At 51.7% G+C, this 26,494-nt stretch overlaps 2 protein-coding genes and 3 pseudogenes across 3 annotated transcripts; 1 reads left to right on the top strand and 4 right to left on the bottom strand.

The window, feature by feature from the left end:
* Window positions 1-3,402: 3,402 nt before the first annotated feature.
* LOC127038250 (C3a anaphylatoxin chemotactic receptor-like) lies at window positions 3,403-7,458 on the bottom strand. Of its 2 annotated transcripts, none has more exons than XM_050930771.1 (2): window positions 7,168-7,458; window positions 3,403-6,400 (listed from the first exon to the last, which is right to left on the bottom strand). In XM_050930771.1, exon 2 carries the CDS (start codon window positions 6,379-6,381, stop codon window positions 5,413-5,415), a length of 969 nt encoding a protein of 322 aa, XP_050786728.1. In that variant the 5' UTR covers window positions 6,382-6,400; window positions 7,168-7,458; the 3' UTR covers window positions 3,403-5,412. The 2 variants fall into 2 exon arrangements, with proteins under 2 accessions (XP_050786728.1, XP_050786727.1); XM_050930770.1 differs by having other exon boundaries at window positions 3,403-6,403.
* Window positions 7,459-8,708: 1,250 nt separating this feature from the next.
* LOC127038243 (probable G-protein coupled receptor 33) lies at window positions 8,709-10,212 on the bottom strand (annotated as a pseudogene).
* A 6,604-nt stretch (window positions 10,213-16,816) lies between these two features.
* LOC127038480 (uncharacterized) lies at window positions 16,817-16,996 on the bottom strand (annotated as a pseudogene).
* A 3,063-nt stretch (window positions 16,997-20,059) lies between these two features.
* LOC127038246 (probable G-protein coupled receptor 33) lies at window positions 20,060-22,539 on the bottom strand. The gene is made up of 2 exons (XM_050930767.1): window positions 22,469-22,539; window positions 20,060-21,204 (listed from the first exon to the last, which is right to left on the bottom strand). Exon 2 carries the CDS (start codon window positions 21,196-21,198, stop codon window positions 20,149-20,151), a length of 1,050 nt encoding a protein of 349 aa, XP_050786724.1. The 5' UTR covers window positions 21,199-21,204; window positions 22,469-22,539; the 3' UTR covers window positions 20,060-20,148.
* A 1,206-nt stretch (window positions 22,540-23,745) lies between these two features.
* LOC127038355 (probable G-protein coupled receptor 33) lies at window positions 23,746-24,738 on the top strand (annotated as a pseudogene).
* Window positions 24,739-26,494: the final 1,756 nt, after the last annotated feature.

Below are 26,494 nucleotides of genomic sequence, written 5' to 3' on the forward strand. Positions count from 1 at the left end.
ACTAGCACTGACAGATGGTTACTTCCTCATTTTGCCATGTAATTATAAAATAAATTGATTGGAATGTAAATGTACTTTCATTTCAGTGTACAGTAAATAGCCGTGCTTTTCAAACTTTTTTTCTGGGGACCTAGTTGAAGAAAACTGTTGATGCCTGCAACCCAATGGAGCTGGGAATGAGGGGGTTGGGGTGCGGGAGGGGCTCAGGGCTGGGGCAGAGGGTTGGGGTGCAGGGGTGAGGGCTGCAGAGTGGGGCTGGGAATGAGGGGTTCAGGGGGTTGGGGTGTGAGGGGGGGTCAGGGTTCTGGGCTGGGGTGCAGGCTCTGGGGTGGGCCTAGGGATGAGGGGTTTGGGGTGCAGGATGGGGATCTGGGTTGGGGAGGGGGCTCAGGGCTGGAACAGGGAATTGGGTTGTGGGATTGGGTCGTGAGCTTACTTCGGGCAGCTCCCGGTCAGCAATGCAGCAGGGGTGCTATGGTAGGCTTCCTGCCTCTCCTGGCACTGTGGACCGCGCTGAGCCCTGGAAGCAGCCAGGAGCAGGCCTGGCTCCTAGGCAGAGGTGTGTAAGTGGATCTGTGGGGCTCTTGCCTGCAAACACCGCCCCGCAGATCCCACTGGTCCTTTTCCAGCCAATGGGAGCGCGGAGCTGGTACTTGGGGCGAGGACAGAATGCAGAGCCCATGGGTCCCTCGCCTAGAAGCCGGACCTGCTGCTGGCCGCTTCGGGGGAGCAGCGCGGTGTCAGAACAGCTAGGGACCAGCCTGCCTTAGCCGGGACTTTTACCGGCCTGGTCGGTGCTGCTGTCCAGAGCAGCCACGACCCAGCGCCTGACATTCTGCGACCCAGAAATGGGTCGCAACCCACAATTTGAAACCCACTGGCATACAGAGCAGTTTAAAGAAATCACAGCCTGTGTGAAATTAGAGTTTCTACTGACTTTGCTCGTGCTTTTTATGTAGCCTGTTGTAAATCTAGGCAAATATCTAGATGGCTTGAGGTACCCCCAGAAAGACCTCTGGGTACCCCCAGTGGTACACGGACTTCTGGTTGAGAATCACTTCTATAGACTGCTGTCCAAAGGCCCAGGGCTGACGACGGCAGGAAAACCATCTGGCCCGTAGATGGCAGCGTAGGTGCAATTCAGGTGCTCGTGTAACAGCTGGGAGGGCTGGTCCCAGACTATAGATTATTACACTGACATTTACAGTGTAAGGGGCTATGGACGCAGGGCTGGGCTACCAGGGGGCTGTGGGTCAGGAGTGAAAGGCACCAACAGAGCTAGGGGTGGAGGGAGCCCAGGGCTGGTTTAGCACCTGGACGGTGGAAATCAGGTTGAACAAAGGGGGCAGCTGAAGGTCATGCTGCGAGGAAGTGTCTGGAGCGTTTTCTGGTCGTGTGCATTGAAAGCCGGTCACGGAGCTGCTAAGACAACGACCTTTACCTGTTCAGCACCTGTAACCCAACACCCGGCCAGCACAGACGGTGCCGAGAGACTGAAACCCAGCCGGCCTCTGGCACCTGCAGATAGCAACAACCTGTTAATTTCTCACCGTCTGGCCTCAGCGCCCCAGGCTGGCTCAGGGGGGCAGGGAATGGGGCATGGTGGCCTTTCCCCTCTAGGGAGCTTTAGCTCTCATCCAGCCCCAGGGCAGGGACTGGCTGGCTCGGGGGGGGGGGACGGGAAGGGGGCAGGGAATGGGGCATGGGTCCGTTTCCCTCTAGGGGGTGCCGGCTCCCACCAGGCTCCAGGCCAGGGACCGGCTGGCTCACAGGGGGGTCATGGGACATGGGGCCTGTCCCCTCTAGCGGGCACTGGCTCTGATCCAGCCCCAGGGCAGGGACTGGCTGGCTTGGGGGGGTGGTCAATCGGGCATAGGGCCTTTCCCCTCTAGGGGGCGCAAGCTCTGATCTAACCCCGGGGCAAGGGACTGGCTGATATCAACATTGGCCCATTGGACATAATGGGGCCAAATCCCCACCTGGGGTCAATTGGCTGTATCTCCACTGGTGTCAATGGGCCAGATTCAAGTCAATGGAACTGTCCTGATTTGGTCTACCTGGGTCATGTAACTTTGCATGCCCCGTGCCACCAGCCATATCCCTTCAGATGTTTACCCCCTGCCCTGTAGCCCAATAAAACATTGGCAAAAGTTGAGTCTGAGATTTCACGTGCAGACAAAACCAAGTCTGTCACAAGTGCTACTTATAATTCTTTACCTGAGAGACTGTGTAAACTCAGTGACTCTTTACAACATCCAGCTACGTGAACAAACCAGATCGCACATTTCATCTGAAATCCCCAGCTGCTGGAGGCATGTGACTGGGGAAAATCTCAGCCCTCACTACCACAAACAAACAGTTTCTAGCCCTCATAGTTTGAGGCGAGGAGCTGGAAAACATGAATCCAAAAGAACCAGAAATTCAATAGAAGGATCTCAAACTGATCATTATTATTCAAATCTCATGATTTTTAAGGCAATTTTGTGATTTTTTTCAGGGGGGCTGAGCTCATGATTTTTCATCCTTTTGGGTTGGCAACAGGAGCCGGTTGGAATTTGTGTCCCATGGGAAATTCTGATGGGTCCAAATTTTCTTTCACCCAAAGCTGAAATTTCAAAATTCCCCACAAACCCAGCATTAGTTCAGAAATAGCAAAACGGCCTTTACAAAACATTTTGCTTTGATCACATCGAAGTGCTTCATTGCAGTGTTTTTTTTTAATCTATTATATTAGAATCATAGGAAGAGGCTCCCATAGTCCATCCCCAGTGCTCAAGCAGGACCAAGTCAACTTAGACCGGCCCTGACCGGTGACTGTCCAACCTAGTCTTAAAATCCTCCAGTGACAGGGATTCCACAACCTCCCTTGGGAGCTGATTCCCAAGCTGAACTGCCCTGAGAGACAGTTTTTCCTAATATCCAACCTCCACCAACCTTGCTGCAGATTAAGCCCATTGCTTCGTGTCCTACCTTCAGTGGACATGGAGAACAATTGATCCCAGTCCTCTTTACAACAGCCCTTCCCACCACTGAGAACTATTATCAGATCCCTCCTTAGTCTGGGAAACTGAGGCACAGACTGGTGACTACTTTCCCCAAGGACACCCAGCCAGCCAGAGGCAGACGTTGGAATAAAATCCAGGTCTCCTGAATCCCTATCCAATATATAATGGTGTACATTTTTCACAGTGAGGGCAATTCACCATTGGAACAGTTTACAAAGGGTCATGGTGGAGTCTCCATCACTGGCCATTTTAAAATCAAGATGGGATTTTTTTTTCCCTAAAAGATCCGCTCTAGATTAACTACAGATCAATTCAGGACAGTTCTCTGGCATACGTTACAAAGGAGGTGAGACGAAATGACCACAACAGGCCCTTCTGGCCTTGAAATCTGGGAGTCTATAAAGATGTATTTTATTTAGGCTGAGAAGGATTCGGTTGTTATGGGCCATTGTCGGTAAATGTCAGTTTCACTGTACAGACACCAGAAAATATTTTCAGCCGTAATCATTGAAATGTACAGATGGGCAAAGTCAGAAAAACACTGCTTGTGATCTACTTTGAGTTTGGTTGAAGGCGATTTACTTTGCATAGTCTGTCATGTGATGTTGATTTGTATTTGAACGGCTGTAAAGCTTTGAACTTCGTGAATCCCATTATCTACTGCCATTAAATAGTCATTGTCTCCCCGCCCTCCCCATACTTCCCTGCCACGGTGAGATGCGAAGTCGATCAGAAAAAGTCTCACATGGGTATTTAAAAACAAACCGTGTCATAAAACAATAAAACTGGAATCCTCCCAACTCTCCTTGGATATTAATTATATAAAAATCAACACAATAAAGACACAGTGAAACGCCTCAGCCTTAACTGTTTGATAATTTTGCTTCAAAAATTCCAACAAAAATTGATTCCTGCCCCAAAATGTCTCCATGTTGTCAAATCAGTGATTTCTGATGGGAAACTGCTCCGCTGGAAAATTTTAAACCATCTCCCTTGGCAACAGTTCAGCTGTCACCTGCCTTCTACCAGTCGGGGTCCATCTATACTGCAGCTGGAGGTGAGATTCTCAACTCGGGGAGACACCCCCCTGCTAGCCATGTAGCCCAGTGATGTGATCCTGTCCCAGACCCTAGGTACATCCTCAGGGCAACCAGCCCCACTAGCTGTGGCTAAATCGTCTATTTTAAGCATGCTACCTCCATCGAAGCTAGCGCAGGTATGTCTACCCACATTGGGAATTACACTAAGGGGTACAGGGCAGCCCAGTACCCTGATTTTTCTGGGAACTCTTTGTTCTTTTGAACCCAGCGGTTTGCTAATATCCTGGGCCTGGTGGGGTTGCAAGTTCCATTAGGAGGAGAAATTGATGCTCTGAATCAGGTCCATTCTTTGGTATAATCTTGTTTATTTACTGAGAACACACACACACTCTCCTTATTCTCCAACTGTTGTAGAAACAAGGGGCAGCAGGCAGCTTCCTTGCACCACAATGCCCATGCCTGCCTCTCCAGTAGGCTTTGTGCCCAAGAAACTGCCTCTCTGTTCCCTTTCTGGGTCTCACATAGATCTCCTGTTCAAGACTCCCTGCCTCTCATGCAACTTGTGACTGTCTCACACACAGTTCCAACTCCACAGGAAGCCGTTCTGAAATAATCTGTAGATCTGAGCAGCTATTTCCTGGCCTGCAACATTTTAAGGGGAGATTTTGAAAAATTTGCCAGTGCAAAATGGAGAGGAAACATAATAAATCTCAAAAATATTCACAAACATGAAAATCAGGGGGTGGGGGATTTCAATTTGGGTCGATCAAAATATTTTGGTTTGATCATTTCAACATGTTTCATTTCAAATTTTGACCATCTGAAAACTTTAAAAACACAAGTGAGCCTAAATTTAAAAAGAAAAAAAAATTGGGGGCCAGAAATGTGGAATTTTCATTTTGGACATTTCAAAACATGAGCTGGCGACAACTTTGAAAGTTTTCTTCCAAAACTTTTTTGAGTCAAGAAACTCCACAAAACTGAGCCATTCACACAAGGACCAACAGTTTTGATGAAGCTGTCTCATAATCTCTAACATAGATAGACCCCGAATGAGATCAAAGCCCTCCGTTGTGCTGGGCACTGCACAGACACACAGTGAGTGACTGTCCATGCCCCACTGTGTTTACAGTCTGAATAGACAACAGAAGGATTACTACCCTTATTTTATAGATGAAGAAATTGAAGCAGAAGGTGAGAGACTGATTCGGAGATTGGTCTTAGCTCACACACATAACGAAATAACGAGAGACCTGAAAAATAGAATCCAGGAGTTCTGACTCCTCGCTCACCCTGCCCTAACCCACTAGACTCTGTTCCCTTCCCAGATCTGGGGATAGAACCCAGGAGTCCCAAGTCCTCCACTCTCAGCTAGTCCGTCTAGTGCTCTGCGATGCCTTCATCTCACTCGATCCCTCCTCCTCCTCAGCCAGGGCCCTGCGGAAGATGCCCAGGAAGGAGCCCCTCCGGCGCCCCTTGCTCCGGGTGAACCCCACCAGCCCATACAGTACAGGATTGAGACAGCTATGGAGGTAGGCCAAGGCGTTGGCCAGCTTGAGCGCCACGCCCCAGATCTCCTTCTTTTTCTGGTACGTACTGAGCAGCACCAGGACGTGATGGGGCAACCAGCAAACAAAGAAGAGAGCCACCACGGCCAGCACCAAGGCGAAGGTCCGCTGGGAACCCACCCAGCTTCTTCTCCTCAGCTTCCAGATCAAGACCACATAGGACGTAGCAATGATGGCAAAAGGGATCAGAAACCCGCCCAGGAACCGGCTCAACCTCAGGGGCATCTCGACGAAATGCCGCAGGTCTGTCCGGTAGACGCAGAAGGATTCCCCCCGTTTGGTCTCCACGTCCCTGACCACCAGGTAGGGGATGCTGAAGCAGATGGCCAGGATCCAGGCCCCAGTGATCAGCCAACACCCAAGCCTGGGCCTGTGGTGGTTCCGGACCCAGACGGGCTGAGCCACCAGCAGGCAACGATGGAGGCTGATGAGGGTGAGCACGAAGACGCCGGCGAAGACGACCAAGTAGCGAGTGAAGGAGTGAAGCTTGCAGAGGGCTCGGCCGAAGGGCCAGCGGGACCTCAAGACCTCCTGGACGATGGCGGGGATGCGCCCAGCGGAGAAGAGCAGGTCGGCCACAGCCAGGTGGAGGTAGCAGGCTGAGGGGAAGGTGGGTGGCCCGGCCCGGCCGGCCGTGGTGATCCAGATCACCAGTCCATTGCCGGCCAGGCCCAGACCCAAAACCAGGGCATTGGTGCTGATGGCGATGAGCCGCATGGCATCCTCCACAGCCCCTGTGGCGTTGTGGGGGGCACGGGAGCCGTTCATGGCTAGGAGGTGAGGGAGGCTGCTGGGGGTGTGTGAAAGAGTCCCAGTGAGACACTGGCCACAGGACCCCCTCGTTCCCTCAAACTGCCACATCTCCTATGGCCCCAGCCTCCTCACACTTCCACCCATCTCCCACCTCCCGAAAATCCCCCCTCTCCCTGGACTCCCAGTCCCTCCTCCCAACCCCCCCACTGCTCCATGCCCCCAACCCCTCATTCCCCAGCTTCCCAAACTCCTAGCCCCCTCATTCCCCCATCATGCTGCTCCTCCCCCGCAAACTCTATCCCCATCCCCCACCCACACTCGCAGCCTCCCCGTCCCGGAAAAAGTGTTGGGAAACCACACGGCTCTGTGGTCTCAAAGTCACCACCACAACATCCCTTCTTTTGGGCCTAGATTACCAGATTCCGACCCCAAGGGCACTGAGCCCACCCCTGCCCCCACCCCTCACAAGCAGGGGAAGGGACCACCACCCAGCTGTGCAAAGTGCACCAGCGCTCTTACGAAACCTGGGAACTGCCAGTTATGCAGGTGCTCTAACCACTAGGATCTCCTCCCTCCTCTTCCCTCCCAGAGCTTGGGAAAGAACCCAGGGGTCCTAGCTCCAGCCAGCCCCTGCTCTAACCATTAGACCCCACTCCCCTCCCAGAGCCACGGATAGAACCCAGGAGTTCAGACTCCCAGCTGCCTCCCCATGCTCTAACCACTAGATACCACTTCCCTCCCTTCCCAGAGCCAGGGGTCCTGACTCGTAGCCCTCTTTGCTCAAAGAGAATCCAAGCTTACCTCCCTATGTATTGGGTGGGCGGCAGGGGAAAGGCGCAACCTCTTCCCCTACCACCGCCGGAGCTGTTGAGGGCCCAGGGCAGCTCAGCTCCCTCGTGGGGTTGGGTCCCACATCTGAAGGGTTCCTCTGAGCAACGGGCACTTCCCCTTCCAGAGCCTGGCGGAAGGACCCAGGTCACACATCTTGGTTCCCACCACAGCAGTTTCCCAACCTGCGCTGCACCGGGCAGACGGCCTCTGCAGATCCCTGACCTGGCCTTGCCCTGCGCAGATCCCAGCTCCCCCTCGGCAGATCCCTCAACTAGTTTTACCCTTCACAGCTCCCAGCTTGTCCCCGAGCTGGATCCCAGCTCCTCTTCCCCCCACCCCATGCAGATCCCAGCGCCCCCCACCTCGGTAGACCCCAGTGGCCGATGTGGAACCAGTCCATTTCTGGAGCCCAGCGAGCAGGTGGCCAGCAGCTTCCCTTGCACATGGCTCTGCCCACAGCGGGGAGGGGGTGGGGGGAAAGTGTTCAGACACCTGCTTGCAAAAGAGACTTCCGGGCTCATCGCAACGCTGCAGGGTGTTGCACAAAGATAGTGTTACAGGGAAGTGGGGTGGGGCTGTTGTAGCAGAGGCTGGCCCTCAGTGTGTTGCTGGGATCAATGACCTGGAGAGGTCAAAGCATGGAATACAACACTCCCCTCTTAGAGCCAAAGACAGAACCCAGGAGTCCTGGCTCCCAGCCCCCCTTGCTCTAACCACTAGACCCTACAACTCTGCCAAAGCTGGGCAGGAACCCAGGAGTCCTGGCTCCCAGGCCCCCCTGCTCTAACCCACTAGACTCTATGACCCTCCCAAAGCTGGGGATGAAACCCAGGAGTCCTGCACCCCATCTCTGCCCCCAACCACTAAACCCCTCTCCTCTCACAGAGCTGGGAAAAGAATCCATGAGTTCTGAACTGAGGATAATTGAGCTATACTGATTTATATCAACACAAGATCTGGCTTGTTCACTCCATGCTTCCACTGGATTTTGGGATCAATTTCCCAAACTAGTGATTTTCAGTGTCTACATGGTTGGGGGTGGGGTGTCCATCTTGACACCACTTACAGGGGCCAGGTTTTCAGAGAATCACGACTCAGCTCTTTCTGAAAAGCAGGGTTCTTTGAAGGAGCTGCATGTCAGGAACCTCCAGAATTTACAGGCAACCAAAATGATGGACCACTTTAGAAAGCGGAGGTCTGTAGCCCTTGGTGTTTTTGTAAGAATCTCCTGCAATGAAGCCACAGAACTTGGACTTCTGAAAAAACACAGCTATAGAGAGATCATTGGTCCATGCACTTCATCAGCAGAATGGAGAGTCTTCTCTATTTTAGATACAGCAGCAGGAGGGGTTTTCTTTTAATTAGAGCACTGTTCTGGATATTTAAAAACATTGATAGACCTAGAACCATGAGGTTATACAACCAGACAGGAGCCTAGAACCCCACCATTAAATCATTGACTGGCTTTAGAACTGATGACATTCTAGAACAAATGGTATCTGATCAGGTTTTAATATTTTGAGAGCACAGAAGTTTCTAGAAACAGACAGGATTCTGGAACGCCACAAGACACCACAAAGGTTTAAATCATTCAGAAATCATGATTTTAGTACTAGTCAGAAACCTAGAGCCCACAGGACTGTACCTGGCTTTGGCACACTGAGAGATCTGGAACTCATGGGATATTATGCTGTGCAAAACTATCTGGATATATAAAAACTACAAAGATTGTAGCCCCAGCCTGGAATCTAGAACCCATGGGAGCCTATCGAGTTTAAAACCATTTGTAGACATGGCACCTCCTGGGTTCTAGAACCAAACAGGGACATGGAACCTTCTGGATCCTACTGGGTTTTTTAAACAAACACACATGATTATGATGCCAGCTAGGAATCTAGAACCCAAGGGACTCTATTAAGTTTTAAAACATCGAGACACCTGGAACTCATGTCCAGAATATCCAAGTCTCTAGAACCCACAAGATTCCAAGTTTTTCTCCATTTCCATGGTGTCAATTTCTGGCCCATGTCTCCCACTAGATTCTGGTCCAGACCCATCACTATTGAGATCCTCATCAACAGCTGCTTTGACCAGAGCAAACAGAGATGTCCTTGCTACCTGCTGGAACGTCCCCTCTACAAAAAGGTAGAGGACTGGAGTGAAACACGTTGAAGCAGAACATGATGATGATGACGACCTGTCATTGACTGTGGCACGTTTCTGTAGAACATCAAGCCATAGTAGAGGTGGTAGGGCAGCCAGCAGAGGAAGAAGGACACCCCCACAGCCACCATTACTTTGAAGGGCTTCCCACTCTGTGCCAGGCCTTTCACCTTCAGCTCCAGCCCCACGCAGACGTAGCAGCCCGCGACGGTGCAGAAGGGCAGCAGGAAGCCCAGCAGGAACCGGATTGTGGAGATGGCCAGGTGGAACTGTCTGCCCAGGTCCTGCATCTTGGCTCCATTCCAGTCTCTGGAGAGGGTGTAATTATTGATGCAGGTGATCCTGCCCGCATCCACATGGGTGTCCCGGAAAGCCAGGTAGGGAGTGCTGAGAGTGAAGGAGACCAGCCACACACCTGCAACCAGTTTCCGTGCCTGGGGCCAGAGTGCAGTGATACCGGGACCAGATGGGGTGGCAGGTGAGTGTGTCGCAATGAGACTGATGAGAGCAAGAAGGAAGACAGAGGAGAACATGTCCATAGAGATGCAGGAGCTTGCACATGGCCATGCCGAACACCTAGTGGAAATCCAGGAGGACATAGACAGCGAAGAAGGGGATCAGCAGGGTGAAGAGGAGGTAGCAGGAAACCAGGTGGAGGAAGAAGAGCTTGGTCACCATCCTCTTCATCTTCAGCCCGAGCACCTACAGGTACAGCCCGTTCCCCACCACACCCACTGGCAAAGTGGTGAAGAGCAGCATGGCCACAGCCAGGTGAGTGGCCCTCATGGCTGCTGGGGTCTGTCTGGAATTCACCCCCGTGATTGGTTGGAGAGTTGTGTTGCCCTGGTCCATGGTGCCCTGGGGAGAGACAGAAGAGGGGTTGGAAGGGACGACAGAAGAGGGGAAAAGGGGGAGGGGAAGAGGAGGAAGGGAGAAATAAGAGGGGGTTAGGAAGGCACCATTGGAGTGGGCCTCTCTGGGTACCCTCTGGTCCTCCAGAATATCCAGACTTGGTATTCTCAGCAACTGGGCCATGGCTGGTGGAACTCACTGCCACAAGATAGAGCTATGGAAGGGGGCTGGGGGAACAGAGTGATAGTGAAAACGGGAGGAGAGGAAGGAGTGGGGGAAGGGAAATAGTCTATGGGCTGAAACCCACAGCTACACAGAGAATGCTTCGTGTTGTTAATCTGGGGGGACTGGCTGGCTCAAGAGCATGGGGCACATGTTCTCACTTACCATGTAGTCCGGAGGTTATTTTCCCCAGAAAGTTGGGTTCCCCTCAGGGGGTTCAGGGTTCCAGGGCTGAGTAATGAAACTCTGAGGAGGGCTGCGCATTTCACCTAGAACAGGAAGTGGAAGCATTTCACCTAGGGACGCACCCACAACATGTTGATAACATACAGGAGCCTTCGATTCTCTTTTTCTGGCTCCCAGTCGCCCACTGCTCTAATCCCGTAGACCCCACTTCCCTCTCAGAGCTAGGGAGAGCACCCAGGAGTCCTGGATCCCAGCCTCCCCCCTCTTCCCCACCCCCGCTCTAACCACTAGACTCCCTTCCCCTGCTTGGGCAGGAGTTTTGTCCTGGTGATTCAGCCTTTGGTGAGAGTTTCTCTCTGTGCTCTTCTTCTGTTCCCTTGGGAAAGGATTTTCTGGAATTATGGGCCCTTTCTCTTCATACAGGCATGTCCCAGTAGATGAGCTCCTGGCCAAGAATCTAGTGGTTAGAGCAGGGAGGGCTGGGAGGCAGGACTCCTGGGTCCTATCCTCAGCTCTGGGAAGGCAGTGGGATTTAGTGGTTAGAGCAGGAGGGGCCGGGGGTCTGGAATCCTGGATTCTATTCCCAGCTGCACAATCTCCCCCATAGTCCCCGTGGCACTCTCCCATCATCCAAGAGGTTGCCAGCCTCCATGTGGTTTTCGAAGCAGTCTGAAAAAATTCAGAGAAGCACTTTGGGATGGGGGCAAGGGAAGCTGTATTAAAGGGCCTCTTGACCAAATGGTCCCAGAAGGTCCTAGTGCACTATCCCCCCAGTGCTGAAGAGGCAACACACATTTCAAGACAATCCGACTGCACCCGTGGATTCGAGAGGCCTTTGAAACATCGGATCTTCAAGCAAACCTTTGTCCTCAGGAGAGGAGGAGTTTGCAGAGCAAAACCTGCCCAGAGCAGGACTCAAAAACTCACAGGTCTGGGGCATTTCCAGGGTTTGAAGATGGTTGCACTTGCTGAGAGGATACAGCACCCCTCCCCTCCAGTTCAAGGACCCAAGGCTCTGCTAAGCTGCAACCTCAGCCGGGTTTTTAAGCAGCTAAACTTTCTGCTGTGGGTTTTGCTGCTAAGTCAGAGTCTGAGCTGTGGCTTCCATTTGTGGTTGACCTAGTCCAGATCCAATATAGCAACTGGAGGCAGGTGTGTGTGTGTGTGTGCAAACAAGATCCAACCATAACAAAGTGTGACCTCACCACACAGACGTGGGCTGGAGGGGACGGCGGCTTTTCTTATAACAGCTGGTTGGCAGCACTTGTTGCTGTGGTGTCAGAACGAAACGAAAAGTAAGAAAAGAGGAGAACGAGCAAGAACCGGCCAACGAATGTCTTCTGCAACGTCAGCGTTCGAGAAAACGGTGTTCCCGACTCTAATGGGTCCATCGTGGGTCACATGATCTGTATTGTTTTCCTTAAAGCCCCAGCTCCTGGCATCAGTGGATCTGTGACGATTTCAGCCTTTCCTCTTAAAAAAAAAAAAAAAACAGAGGAAGTTTCTAACCTTCATGGTGGTGGAGAAAGCTTCCAAGTGTGTCCCCAGTGCCCCCTAAAGGCTCAAAGAGCAGAAGGCAAATAAATAACCCCCCAATCTACTATGGTTACATGATCTCGTGATTTTTTGGGGTGCCCGACTCAGGATTTTTGGACATTTGGGGATGGCACTACGGAGAGAACCGGAGAAGAAGAAGCCGAGATTTGAGCGGGGCAATGTGCAGACAAAGAGATGAACGGCTGCAAACAGCTTGGTTTCCCCAGGTGGCAGGCGGGAGAGGAAATTGAACAGGTTTCAATTTGATAATGTGACAGAGAAAAATATACAACTCTTAAGGAGTGAGTGGTGGTGCTGTGCAGGGTGGAGAAGCATTCACAGCTGAAAGGCAGGAATTTTGCACTGGAAGTCAGCCAGATGGGGAAAGTATAAATCAGTCCGACATCTGTCTAGAACTGTCAGCGTGATCTTGTGAATGTGGAGACGTGTGGGACTCTCGCATTAAGGACTGGGTGTGGCATGGTGTGAGACTCGGCGTGAGCTAGGGCAGTGACAGAGACTAACTGAACCCCTTGAACGTGCTGGGGGCTGCTGAAACCACGGCAAGGCACTCGAAAAGGCCCGGTGAGCCAGAAAACCACGTGCGTAGGTTGCAGTGTAAATCTGCCTTTTGTAAGCACGCGCTCCTGCGGTCACGGGCTGCGGGGCGTCCTGCTACTCATAAAAGCCTGCCATCAAGAGCCGTGAAAACAGGAAAAGCCAGAGACAAGGAAGGGTTGTTATAAATGCCGTCGTAGCGAAATGGAACCATCCTGCGTGTGGGCCTGAATGCCCAGGGTGTGGCAAACACAATCATTTTGCCAGTGGGCAACTCCAGAAAGGAAAAGTCCCAGGGCAGATAGATGTTTTTCCTCATGAAAGCAGATGCCCAATCGCAAGATCTGTTCCTCAGTGTGGCTAATCCATGGGATCCCCCTGCTTCTGGACACAAGCGGCATTAACCTAGGGGACCCCCCCCCACCACTGGACACAATCAGGGTTAACCCACGGGATCACCCACCACTGGACACGAGTGGCATTTACCCGTGGGTCTCTGGTGCCTGCTACACGAGTGCCCCCTTGTGGCCAGAGGTCGCTCTGCAGCTCCCTTCCTCACTGCTACAAGACGGGATGGCAGGTGGAGAGGGGAAAGGAGGACAGTGCGAGTGGGAGGAGCGGAGAAGGGGGAAATACTCTACAGGGTCAAACACAGAACCACAAAGAGAACACGATGTGGCTCTGATCTGGCTGCTTGGCTGAATCAGGAAGGTGGGGAAAGGGACAAGGGGTCTTTCCCCTATAGGGGGTGCTGGATCCAGCGGAACCACAGCAAATACCAATGTACAATAGGAGGAGAACAGGGGGCTGAGAACCAGGTAGAGGAACCACTGGCTGGTCACTGCTCCTCATCTTCAGCCCCAACACCTGCAGGTCCAGCCCCTCACGGCAGGATGATGGCAAATAAGAATACACGCAGCTGTGAACTGATTTCCCCTCCCACTCACATGAGGATGGCCAGAGATGGATTCTCTGCTGGCGTGGGGGTCGATAGCAGTGTCAGGGCAGGGGAGATCCTTGGCGTAGGAGAGAGGGACCAAAAGAGGTTGAGGAAAGGAGGGCAGACAGAGATACAGGGACCCTCCTGCCTCAGCAATGGAAGAACAGTATCTTCTTCACCATCCAGCCAAAGACATCCACTTTATCAACAGAATAGAACCCAGGAGATCAGGCTACTGGCCCCTCCCCCATGTTCTAACCACTAGATACCACTCCCCTCCCAGAGTTAGAGAAAGAACCCAGGAGTCCTGACCCCCCCTGCTAGTATGTAGACCACTAGACCCCTGCTAGCATCCTGTGTCCCGTTCCGGTGCCCACAGTCCCAGGGGGATGGTGACCATCAGAGAGGAGTCAGAGAAGAGCCAAGAGAAGGATTAAAAGCTTGGAAAACCTCCCTGATGCATTTACAGGAGCACATAGAGAGCGGACAGAAGAGGGGTTGGAGGGACAACGGAGGTGGGGAAGAAGGAGACTGGGGGAGGAGGATGGGGAAATTAACAGAGGGGGTTAGGAAGGCACTATGGGATCGGACCTCTCTGGGCACCTTCTGGTCCTCCACAATGTCCAGGCTGGGTATTCTCAGCAACGGGCCATGGCCAGAGGAACTCACTGCTACACAGAGCTATGGGCAGCAGGGCAGGGAAAGTGGGATAGCAGATGTGTGGCAAGTGGGGAAAGGGACAGGGGGATGTTTGGCTCAACGGGGCAGGGAATGTGACATGAGGCCTTTCCCCACTAGGAGGCACTGACTCTGAAGTGGCTTCAGGACCTAAGACTGGCTGGCTAAGGGAGGTGGGATCGGTGCTGTTGGCTCCTAGCATGCTGCAGCTGATGCCTGTGGAACTCACTGCTACAAGGTAGAAAAAGCCACTCCACCCCCACCCATCTTGTGCTCATCTGCCTGTCACAGGAATTGCCACTACACCCTGACTCGAGAGAGTCTGCAGGATCCTTATCACCTCATTGTAACACAGGGAGCCACAATCCACCGAGCTGCTTCTCTACCCCACAGCCTTGCTGCAGCTCTGCACGAGGGACCTCTGGGCTATTGCCTCTGTCACAGAATGTGCCCCTCCCAGATTTGTTAGACTGGCAACCTCTGTACTCTGCTGAATGGCCTAATGGCTAGAGAAGGGGGTGTGGGAGCCACGACTCCTGGGTTTGGGGAGGGGTTGAGCAGGGATGGGAGGTCAGAACTCTTGGGCTGTGGGAGGGACATGGGGTCCTGTGGCTTAGAGATTCGTAAATAGGGAACACCTCATCTGATGAACATGAAACAAGGGAGAAAAATTCACCCAGGCACAGATCCAACCAATTATCTCTGTCTATTGAGTCCCCATGTTAACCCCATTAATACCCACTGGCAGGGAGTCCCACAGGCTAATCCCACCAATATCCAGTGGCAGGGAATCCCACAGGCTAATCCCACTAATACCCAGTGGCAGGGAGTCCCACTGGTTTGCCTTGGTAATAGCAAATGTCTGTGGCTTCTAGGTAGGTTTAGCAAACAAATTCCCCATCAGACCCAAGGAGGGGCCTCTGCCCATTGTCTCGACTCACCTGGGCAGCGCAGGACCCAGCGCAGAGAGAGACTCGGATGATGTGTGTTTGCCTAGCAGAGTGTCTGTGAGTCTGTGCTGCCCTGTGTGCTGAGGACTCTCCCCTTAACTCTGTGTCTTCTACACGCTCCACCTCCACCTGCTCTGTGAGCTGGAGAAGCTGCAAACCATAAATGGAAATGATCATTCAGACACTGTCTTAGCAAAGAAACCACCTAAGAAACAGCCATTGCTTTAAAATTAGCCCCCTCTCCCCCGCCAGAGCCAGGGATAGAGCCCAGGAGCCCTGGTTCCCAGCCCCCCCCACTTTCTCTAACCCTCTTGACCCCACTCTCCTCCCACATCTGGGTCTAGAACCCAGATGTCCTAAGTCACCCCTCCCCTGCTCTAACCACTAACCCTGAGGTCTTGGTAGAAAGCAAGAGCCCTTCAGTCCCAGGGCTGCAGCAGGGGTCTGGGCACTGGGGCTTTCCCCACTTTGCCAGGCACTTCTGCCAGGGAGTGGTGTTGGGGCACAGGGGTTTCCCCCACCTTGCCCACCTGGTGCTTCTGCCAGGGCTGTGGAATTTCTGCTGGGGTGGGACGTCCATTTTTCTGGGGGCCTCCAATTGTCCAGAGCCCCTGGGCACAGACCCCGTCAGTCCAATGGATTATCCACTACTGCCCAGCTGGGCTCCTTAGACCAGTCAGGCATGGAGGGCCAGGGATGCACAGAAATGTGGGGTCCAGCGGTATCCCCTGTCCAAATATCAATTCCACCCATCGCCCCTGGGAGGCAGTCACGTGTAAAGGGGCTGGAGCTTCGACGGGGCTCTCAAAGAGGCACGAGCCCCAGAGACTCGGTGACAGTGGCTGGCATGAGTGCGGCCGGGCTGATGTCCCGAGGTTGGACGTGAGTGTGCAGAGAGAGGAAAGGGCTCTTGGATTCAAGGGGCCGCTTGCAACCAGGTGCTGCAGACGCTGAGCTCAGAACTGGGAGCCCGAGTCCTGCCCACGGCAGAACTGCTAAGGGCACCCCTTCAAGCGGGGCTGCGGAGAAACCTCTTCCTGTCAGGACCGACGAGCTAAAGTTCTCTGAAATCCACTCGCCCACTCGGCTTGGCTTGAAATTGGCCGTCTCAGAGCAAGGCCAAGGGCAGAGTGAGTGGGGCAGGTTCAGAGGCTTGTGATCCGGGGCTCTCAGTTAAAGCCTCGTGAAAAAGGAGCTGCTCTTAATTTTTTCACACCGCTCTGAAAAACACTTGCAGACTCTCATGGACTTGGAAAGTGGCACCAAGCCGCAGGGGCTCTGCTGGAGTCTGCGAGAGCAAAGGGTGGTCATTTGACGGGAGATGTGAGGAGATGCAGCCCCCTGAAGATGATCTGCTGTTAATATTCACACATTGCACCGACGCCCCTGTGCAGGGGGCAACTGCCTTGAAAACTAGCACTCAGCAATGGAGGCAGGAGTGGGGTTTGTGATGCAAATTTGGGGTCATTTGGTCCAGGGGTTCCCACGATACTGGCCCCTCCCCACACGTGCTGTGTGAACATTTTCGGATGGTTATCATTTTTTTTTGTTTGGAGACACTGCAGTACCAGTTTGATGCATGGGGTGGACAGAGCAAGCTCCTACTCCATCTCCCTGTTTCAAAAATCAGTTTAATATACAGTCCTCAAATTAAGAACATATCAGATATTAAACTGATAAGAACAGATATAGCTTAGATAATGTTCCAAGAGACCCAGACAAGGTTTTCATCTCGAGGCCAAAAGACCAAAAACATCAAGACATTTGATCACGGCCTTTGACAGGCCACGAGACTACTTCCACTTCACCTGAGCTCCGAGCAGAGCAAGGGGGAAAAGGAAAGAGGTCGAACTTTGGGAAACGTAGAGCCTGGTTGGCCCCTGAGTTCAGCTATGCCACGGGACAGAGGACCGGTGTAGCCATATTGCAGAACTGAGTCCACTCCTCGAGCTGTTCACACCTGTGCTAAATAGCAGTTCACACCTCTGCAAGGTACGGCTTCCACCGGAAATTGAGGGTAACACCCACGTTGAGCTGACACTTGGGGGCTTAGGGACACAGCCACTGCTCTTTTGATCTAAACATGGAGATGTTTGAGTTCTCGGCCCTATTATCATCTTTGACCTGGTGTCTTCAGCCACAAGGGGGCTGAATTGGGACCACAGATGGCATGTAAGTCTTGTGCCAATAACCAATTCTTTGCGTCTCTGGTTGCTCTGAACAATTGGGGGTAGTGGGGGTTGGACTTCTGGACTAACTTGGAACCCAGGAGTTTCTAGAACTAGCCACAAATCTAGAATTCACAGGACACTATTGTTTTTTCACACATATAGATGCTTGGATCCCTTGAAGTGCTAGACCATGTCAGATCTGATTGGGTTTCAAACATTGTCACACCTAGAACTCAAGAGGTTCAAGAACTAGCCAAATATCTAGAACCAAGGTGTAAGGCTACAATGTTGTCATAGATATTTTTAGTAAAAGACATGGAGAGGCCACAGGCAATAAACAAAATATCATGGAAGCTGTGACCTGTGCCTGACTTTTACTAAAAACATCCCTGACAAAATGGGGAGGGAGGAGGGTCCAGCACCGTGCCCCACCCTCTGCAGTGGCTGGAACCTGCAGGAGCCCCATTGCCCAGTAGCTGGGAGAGATCCCCCTGCCATCCTGCGGGGCTGGAGCCGTAGGGATCCCTCACACTCACAGCCACTGAGCAGCTCCGGGGTCCCTCTGCCACCGATGGTGGCAGCTGGGAGCAGCGAGGGGCTCTGGTTGCTCACAGCAGCTGAGCCACTGCTGGGGGGAACTTTGCAAGCAGTGGTGGCTCAGCAGCTCAGGGGTCACCACTGTCAGTTGCTGGAGGGTCCCCTGCCACCACGGGGAGCTGGGCTGCTGCAAAGTCCCCCACTTCTGGCAGTGGCAGGTCAGCTGCAAGGCTGCCAATGTCATGAAGGTCGCTGAGTTACGGTTTCTGTGATTTCCGTCACCTCTGTGACATAATCTTAGCATTACACCTGCAGTACTATTGTGTGTGTGCGTGCGTGTATTTTATGCACACACACACACACGCACAAACATTTAAAAAGCCCATTAGAACACCATGAGGTCTAGACATTTGAGTGGTTCTTGAACCTCTTGGGTTCTAGGTCTGTCAAAGATTTTGGAAACCCAAACTAGTCCTATGTCATCTACGATATCATATATGAGGTTGGAAACTAGAATGTCCTAGACCGCATAGGATCTGTCTGGATTTTTATACTTTGACAGACCTAGCACCCGAGCTGTTCAAGAATCAGCTGTATGTCTAGAATACATAGGACTCCATTGGCTTTTGAAACACAGCGGCTTGGAAAACATGATGCTCTAAATCTAGCCCACATCAGAGCAGTTCAGATTCAAAACACTGATAGACCTGAGACCCCAGGTGTTAAGAACTGGCTCAGGATTCCTAGAATCCATGAGATCCTATTGAATTTTGAATCAGCAAGAGGTGTTATCTGTCATGCTTGGCAGTCTTGTTTCATCTGAGCAGCTGGAATGGAAAAAAGATTGTTGAACTAGAGGAGTTAAGCACATGTTTAACTTATCTACAGCCTCCAGCCGGGGTTGGTGGCCCACATAGGCCTGGCTTCCTCAGATATCCCAGTGGGTTCAGGTGACAACTGGTTCAGCTCCCTGACAACATCTGCCTGACCTCTGGATAGAATCAGAGATTCCAAGGACTGAAGGAGCATGGTGGTCCCCTAGTCTGACCTGCTGCAGGTCGTCACTGAATTAGTTCCTGGTTGAACTAGAGCAGACCTCTTGGAAATATCTCTTCACCACCCTGAATGTTCATGATAGGTGGTTTCTCTGGAGCTGCTCCTTGCCCTGCTGGCTTGTTTTACTTACCAGTTGCTCTTAAAATAAGCCAGAGCCTCCCCACACGACATATCCCAGTGAGTGGGTCATTTGGTCTTTGTAAATTATGTCAGAGCCACCCCACAAAACATACAGAATCGATGTAGTTCAAGGAATGTCCAGGAAGGTTTATTTATTGCTATTTTTTTTTTCGGTAGCACTGGGAGCCCGAGTCCTGACCGAAAAGACAGTCCCTGTCCCAGAGAGCTCACAATCTAAGGGGATCCATGGACAGAGACCTGGACTGGGACACAGCTGACATGGGTTTGTTCCCAGTTCTGCCATTGGATGGACCAAAGGTTCTACTGGGTGACCTTGGCCTAGTCACTTCCCTAGTCTGTGTCCCAGTTTCCCCATTTGTAAAAACTGGAAGACTGCTACTAACCTCCTTGTAAAGTTCTTTAAGATCTACTGATGACAAGCACTAGAGAACAGCTAGATATTGCTATGATAATGCAGACTCTTCTACATCTAATGGATTTAAAAACATTTGGAAATCTAGAATCACAATGAAACTTTCAGCAAACAATCTGGAACCTGTTAGACTCTATGTGGTTTGAAAACACTCTAGAATCCAGTGATGTCCTAGATCCAGATGGGAATCTAGAACCCATAGACTTTGAGTTTGAACACATTGAGAGACTTACAATAAATGAGATTCCAGAGCCACCTAGTGATGCAGAAGCCAAGAGAGTCAATTGAGTTAGAACACATTGAGAGATCTAAAACAAACAAGATTCTGGAGCTTGCTACTAATCTGGTGCCATTGATGACCACTGAGTTTGAAAAAATTGAGTGACCTAGAATGCATTGAATTCTGGAGAAAGCATGGAATCTAGAATCCAGGGATACTACAGGCTTTATGAACAGTAAGATACCTGAAAACCATTTGGATTTAGAACCATCAGGAATCTAGAACAAATGGGATGGTAAGTTTTCAACTCTCCCTAAGTCTGGGAACCTTCAGGCCATCGACTGTATTGTGTTATCGACTTCTGACCCGTGTCTTCCACTAGACTCAGAGGCACTGCTTCCGAGATCGTCGATAAAAGCCGCTTTGACCAGAGTGAGAAGAGATGTCCTGAAGACCTGCCAGAACTTCTCCCCCACGAAAAGGTAGAGGATGGGGGTGAAGCAGGCATTGAAGCAGGATGTGAAGGTGTGAATGACCAAGACAGCATCCATCACTGACTCTGGCACCTCTTTCTTGGAGAGCTTCAAGCCGTGGTAGAGGTGGTAGGGCAGCCAGCCCAGGAAGAAGGAAACCATCGCGGCCAACATGACTTTGAAAGGCTTTCCAACCCACACCAGCTTCTTCTCCTTCATCTTCAGCCCCACGCGAACATAGCATATCACGATGGTGCAGAAAGGAAGCAGGAAGCCCAGCAGGAACCGGACAATGAAGATAGCCAGGTGGACCCGTCTGCCCAGGTTCTGTGTCTTGGCTCCATTCCAGTCTCCAGAGAGGGCGTAATTATTGATGCAGATGATTCTGCCCCCATCTACCACCCGGGTCTCCCGGAAAGCCAGATAGGGAGCGCTGAGACCGAAGGAGGTCAGCCACATGCCCACGACCAGCTTCCCAGCCCGGGGGAGGGTGCGGTTATGCCGGGACCAGATGGGATGGTGAGTGAGGATGTAGCGGTCCAGACTGATGAGCGTGAGAAGGAAGACAGAGGTGAACATGGCCACAGAGATGCAGGTGTTGAGGAACTTGCACATGGCTGTGCCGAAGACCCAGTGGAAATCCATGAGGAGGGAGATAGTGAAGAAGGGGATCAGCAGGGTGAAGAGGAGGGAACAGAAGACCAGGTGAAGGAACCAGAGGGTGGTCACTGTCCTCCTCATCTTCAGTCCCAGCACCCACAGGTACAGCCCATTCCCCAGCACACCCACCAGGAAGGTGGGGCAGAGCAACACTGCAGAGGTCAGGTGAGCGGCGCTCACAGCTAGAGAAGTCTGGCTGGAATTCACCTCAGTGGTTGGTGGGAGGGGCGTGTTGCCTCGGTCCATGGTGCCCTGGGGAGAGACAGAAGAGGGGTTGGAAGGGACAACAGAGGAGAGGAAAAGAGAAAGCGGAAGAGAAGGAATGAAGAAATAACAGAGGGGGTTAGGAACGTACTATTGGACAAGACCTAACTAGACATCCTCTGGTCCTCCACAATATCCGGGCTGGGTATGCTCAGGAACTGGGCTATAGGGGTGGAACTCACTGGTACAAGGTAGAACTATGGGCAGCCGAGGAGGATATGAGGGACAGAAGACATGGGAGCAGTGGGGAAGGGGACAGTCTGGTAGGTCAAATACAGAGCTATACTGTCGCAGTGATCTGGACAATGGGCTGGCTCAGAAAGAGGGGGAATGGGACACAGGGTGTTTCCCCCTAGCAGACGCCAGGTCCAACCTGTCTGCAGGGCAGGGACAGACCAGTTCAGGGATGTGGGGAATCAGCCTCTTGACTCCCAGTATTCAGGTGCTGATGATGGTGGAGCTCAGTGCTAGAAGCTGGAAAAAGCCACCCCAACCCCTGAGCTCATCTGCCTGCCACAGGAATTGCTGCTACACCCTGACTCTTGAGAAAGGGCAGCGTCCTTCTCACTCTCATTGTAACACAGGAAGTCTCAATCCACTGACCTACTTCTCTGCCCCACAGCCGTACTGCCAGCCCTGCACAATGTGTTCCGTCCGAATTGACTCTCTTGGGTTCTGCATCACTAGCTGGCTCTGGAATCTCATTTCTTGTAAGCCTCTCAATGTGTTCAGACTCAAAGTCTATGGGTTCTAGATTCCTGGCTGGATCTAGGACCTCTGGGTTCTTACCTCTGCCTTGGACTGTGTCCCCCCCACGGCCTTGTTAGATTGGAGTTCTTTCTGCTCTTTGGAATTGCCTAATGGGACTCCTGGGTTCTATTACTGGCTCTGGGAATGGGGTGCAGGGAGGGGGTCAGAACTCCTGGGTTGTGGGAGAGACATGGGGTCCTGTTTCTTAGAGATTTGTAAAATGTGAAAAAGAGAGAAAAATTCACCCATGTCACAGATCTCACCTCCTACTTCTGTCTGTTGAGTGCTCCAGCTTAACCCAGTGCTACCCAGTTTCACAGGCTAACCCCACTCATAGCCAGTGGCAGGGAGTCTCACAGCCTAACACTACTACTACCCAGTGGCAGGGAGTCCCACTGGTTTGCCTTGAAAATGGCAAATTTCTGTGGCTTCTAGGGGGCCTTAGAAAGGAAATTCCCCTTGAGACCCAATGTGGGGCCCTCTGTCCATCGTCTCGACTCACCTGGGCAGGTCAGAACCCAGCACAGAGAGAGATTTGGATGGCGTGAGTTTTCCCAGTAACGTGTCCATGAGTCTGTACCCAGCACACAAGAGCCCTCCCCTGTGTGTTGAGTTCACTCCCCTTAACTCTGTATCTTCTACATGCTCCACCCCCATCGGCTCTCTGAGATCCACACGCTGCAAACGGTGAACGGAAATGATCATTGGACACTGTCTTAGCAGAGAAACCACCTAAACAACAACTATTGCTTTAAAACTGGGCCCCACTTCCTCCCTGAGCCTGGCACAGAACCCAGGAGTCCTGGCTCCCAGCCCCCCACTCTAATGCACTAGATGCTTGGCCAGCAGCTCATCTATTGAGCTGTGCCCCCGTGAAGAGGAAGGGCCTGTATTTTGCATAAGCTCTTTCCTGACAGGGGCTGCATCCAGAGATAACCCAGCCCCGTTAGCTCACAGCAAAGGCTGAATCACAAATAATGCTACTCCCAGATGAGGAGTGGGGGGTCTTGTGGGTTAGAGCGGGGGGAGGGGGCACTGAGAGCCAGGGCTCCTGGGTTCTGTCCTCAGCTCTGGGAGGGGGGTGGGATCTAGGCGTTAGAGCAGGTCAATAGCCGTGAGGGGTCCTGTGTTATCTACATGTTGTGGGTACATCCCTTCATGAGACAACTCATGTGACATCCTGATCCTTCCTGTTCTAGATAAAATGTCAGTCACACCCAGCCCTCCCCAGAGTGTTCGTTACACAGGCCCCATCCTCAGAACCAGGACCCTGAAACCCCTGATGGGAACCCAGTGCTACTGGGAAAACAGCCCCCAGTGGAATAGTACACTAGACCAAGGTCGAAATCTGAGAGGAGTGGGGTCTAGTGGTTAGAGCAGTGTACTGGGAGCCAGGACTCCTGGGTTCTAACCCCAGTTCTGTTTGGAGTGTGGGGTCTACTGAGTTGGAATGGGGAGAGTGGGGAGGAAGCCAGGACTCCGGGGTTATATCCCTGGCTTCAGGAGGGAATAGGGTCCAGTCAGATAGATCAGGGGGCATTAGTGTTGGGAGCCAGGACTCCTGGTTTTCCCTGTATCGGGCTGGGGGACTTGCTGGGTTGTGTAGGGAGGAGAATGAAATGCAGGGATTGTCAGTACAAGGGCTCCACACTTCTGTCTCTCTCTCTCCCTCTTCTCCAATCCCTTTTGTGTTCTTCTCACACCTCCTCAGGGTTTCATGGCCCCTTCACCTTCCCAGCCACCTCTGCCCCTCCGCCTTGCCCACCAGCCCAGCAGCCAATGGGAGCAACCCCCAGCTGGACGGGAAGGGAAGTCAAGTGGCAGCCGTGCGTGGCACCTCCTGCTGGGGGTGGCTGGCTGTGGGTCTGCCTGTGGGTTCTGGGGCTGAGGATGAAGATGATGGTGACCTTCCTCTTGTCCTTCCATCTGGTGCTCACCTACCTACTCACATCCTGCTTTATAACTCTGTTCACCTATATCTACATCTGCCTGGGCTTCTGCTGGTTCTTCGGCACGGCCATGTGTGAGCTCCTCAATGCCTGCCTCTCCCTGAGCATGTTCTCTGCCATCTTCTTCCTCACCCTCACCAGCCTGGACCAGTGCACTCTCCCCTGCTACCCCATCTGATTCTGGCATCACCGCACCGTGGCTCCGGTCAGGAAGCTGGTTGCGGTCGTATAGCTGGTCTCCTTCACCTTCAGCGTTCCTAACTGGGATTCCGGGATCTCCTGGAGATGGAGGAGGCAGGTTCACCTGCACCAATAGTTACACCTCCGAAGAGTGGGACAGAGATGAGACCCAGGCCTGGAAGACACGTCTCCATCTGGTCCTGTTCGGGGTGAAGTTCCCGCTGGGCTTCCTGCTGCCTGTCTGCACCAGTATGGGATGCCAAGGCTGGACGGGGCTGGCGATGAAGAAGAGGGGATTGGTGAGGAGTGGGAAGCCTTTCAAAGTCATGGTGATTGCGGTGGTGTCATTCTTCATCTGTTGGGTGCCTGATTGCCTCTATCATGTCCTGCTGCTCTACAAGAATGCAGTGCCGGTGTCGGTCACAAACGCTTTCCTGCTTCTTTACACCCTCTTGACTTGTTTAAACATTTGCTGCACACCCATCCCCTACATCTTTGTGGGGACAGGTTCCAGCAGGTGCTCAGGATGTCCCTCATCACTCTGGACAAGGCAGCTTTTGTTGATGATCTCGGCAGCGAAGCACCTGAGATCAGTGGGAAACAAGGGGCAGAAGTTGAGGGATCAGAACTGGATATGGTCTGAGATTGCCTAGAGTAAGAGCATTGGAAACTTGCCATTCCACCTGTTCCTTCATCCCTGATTGAACTAAAAACGTGCTTGGCTCCCGATATCTCAATGTTAATAAACCGAGCAGTGTCCTTAGGATTCCAGATTCCTTGTCACCTGCAGAATCCCATGTGTTCTAGGTCTCTCAATCTTTTCAAAGTCAATATGTCTTTAAAGTTTCTAGATCATTATCCAGCTCTAGAACCTAATTTGTTCTTGGTTTTTCAATGTTATGAAACTCAATGGGTGATCAAGGGTTCAGGATCAACAGTTGACTCCAGAATCTCATTTGTTTTAGGTCTCTCAGTGTGTTCTAACTTCACTGATTCTCATGGGTTCTGCATCACTGGCTGGCTCTGGAATCTTCATTTTAAGTTTCTCAATATGTTCAAACTCAATAGGGTCGAGTTCCAGATTCATGACTATTGCCAGTGCTCCCATTGGATCCTAGAGTGTTTTCAAACCATATAGAACAACAGGTTCCAGATTCTGTGCTTGATGCAAAAATCTCATAGGGAATCTAGATTTCCAAATGATTTAAAATCCATTTGTCGTAGTGTATTATAGAAGAATCTGTTATAATAGCATTATCTAGCTCTTCTCTGGTGCTTCTCCTCAGTAGATCTCAAAGTATTTTACCAAGGAGGTCAGTAGCAGTTATTACAAATGGGGAAACTGAGGCACTGTGTGGAAGTGACTTGGCCAAGGTCACCCAGAGAGCCAGTGGCAGAGTCAGGAATAGCACCAAGGCCTCCTGGGACTCAGTCCTGGTCTCTATCTATCCTGCCTCCCTAGACAGGGAGCTCTCTTGTGCAGGGACTCATTTTTTTGCTCTTGCAGGCATTGCAGACACTGAGAAGATTCTCCACCCTAATGGTGAAGGGAATGGAAACAGAACAGTGTGTGACATTGCACACCGTATTCCTTATGGAAATATTCTTACGATATGGGTATGAAATAACTGAGATGTACTTTATGCAAGATGGGTCTTGTAAGATATGATTGGAAAGGTTATAATTTACTGAATGTGATTATCCAATTCGTATGCATGTATCATTTCTGTACCTAAAGTAAGGAATATGGACTATGTAACCATTACAACTAGGTGTGTATTGGGAAGACACCCACCAGATGACAGGCCCTCAGATTTGATGAGCCAGAGGAAGGAACCACAAAACCATGAAGATACTAATCTCTCTCCCTTCTGGGAGGTGTCCAGGGAAGTAACTGTGACACCACTAGCCAGGTGGTCTTGTCATCTAATAGTAAACATTACCTGGGACTTCTTGTAACTTTCCACCAGAAGGGAAGGGGGGGTCAAGTTTGGGAAAGAAAGGACTCCTGCCTTGTGTAAATCTTATTTAAGGGTGGGGAGGAAGGGAAATGAGACTCCTCCTCTCCATGGCCTGTCTGCCCAAGAAGAAAGACTGCTAACGTCACCTGTAGAGAAGGTGTGCGGGAGGGTGGGGGGAGGCGTCCAGACTGAGACAGGGGTCCAGTCTGAAAAGAAATATACCTGGAACTGTGAACCACAGAAACTTTGCAACCAGCCTAAAACAACATGTAGGATAAGCAATTACATGTTGTAATGTGTTTCTTAAATATATTGAGCTTAGCTTGCGTACTCTGCTTTATTTGCTCAGTAATCTGCTTTCTTCTGTCCGTTGTCTCTTATGATCACTTAAAATTCACCTTTTGTAGTTAATAAACTTATATCTTATTTTTAATGTAA

Source organism: Gopherus flavomarginatus, chromosome 20, assembly GCF_025201925.1.
Source record: "Gopherus flavomarginatus isolate rGopFla2 chromosome 20, rGopFla2.mat.asm, whole genome shotgun sequence".
NCBI lineage: Eukaryota > Metazoa > Chordata > Testudines > Testudinidae > Gopherus > Gopherus flavomarginatus.

Excerpts from the sequence above, each read along its gene's own strand:
- LOC127038246 (XM_050930767.1), bottom strand. The coding sequence starts at position 21,198 with ATGGACCGAGGCAACACGCCCCTCCCACCAACCACTGAGGTGAATTCC.
- LOC127038250 (XM_050930771.1), bottom strand. The coding sequence starts at position 6,381 with ATGAACGGCTCCCGTGCCCCCCACAACGCCACAGGGGCTGTGGAGGAT.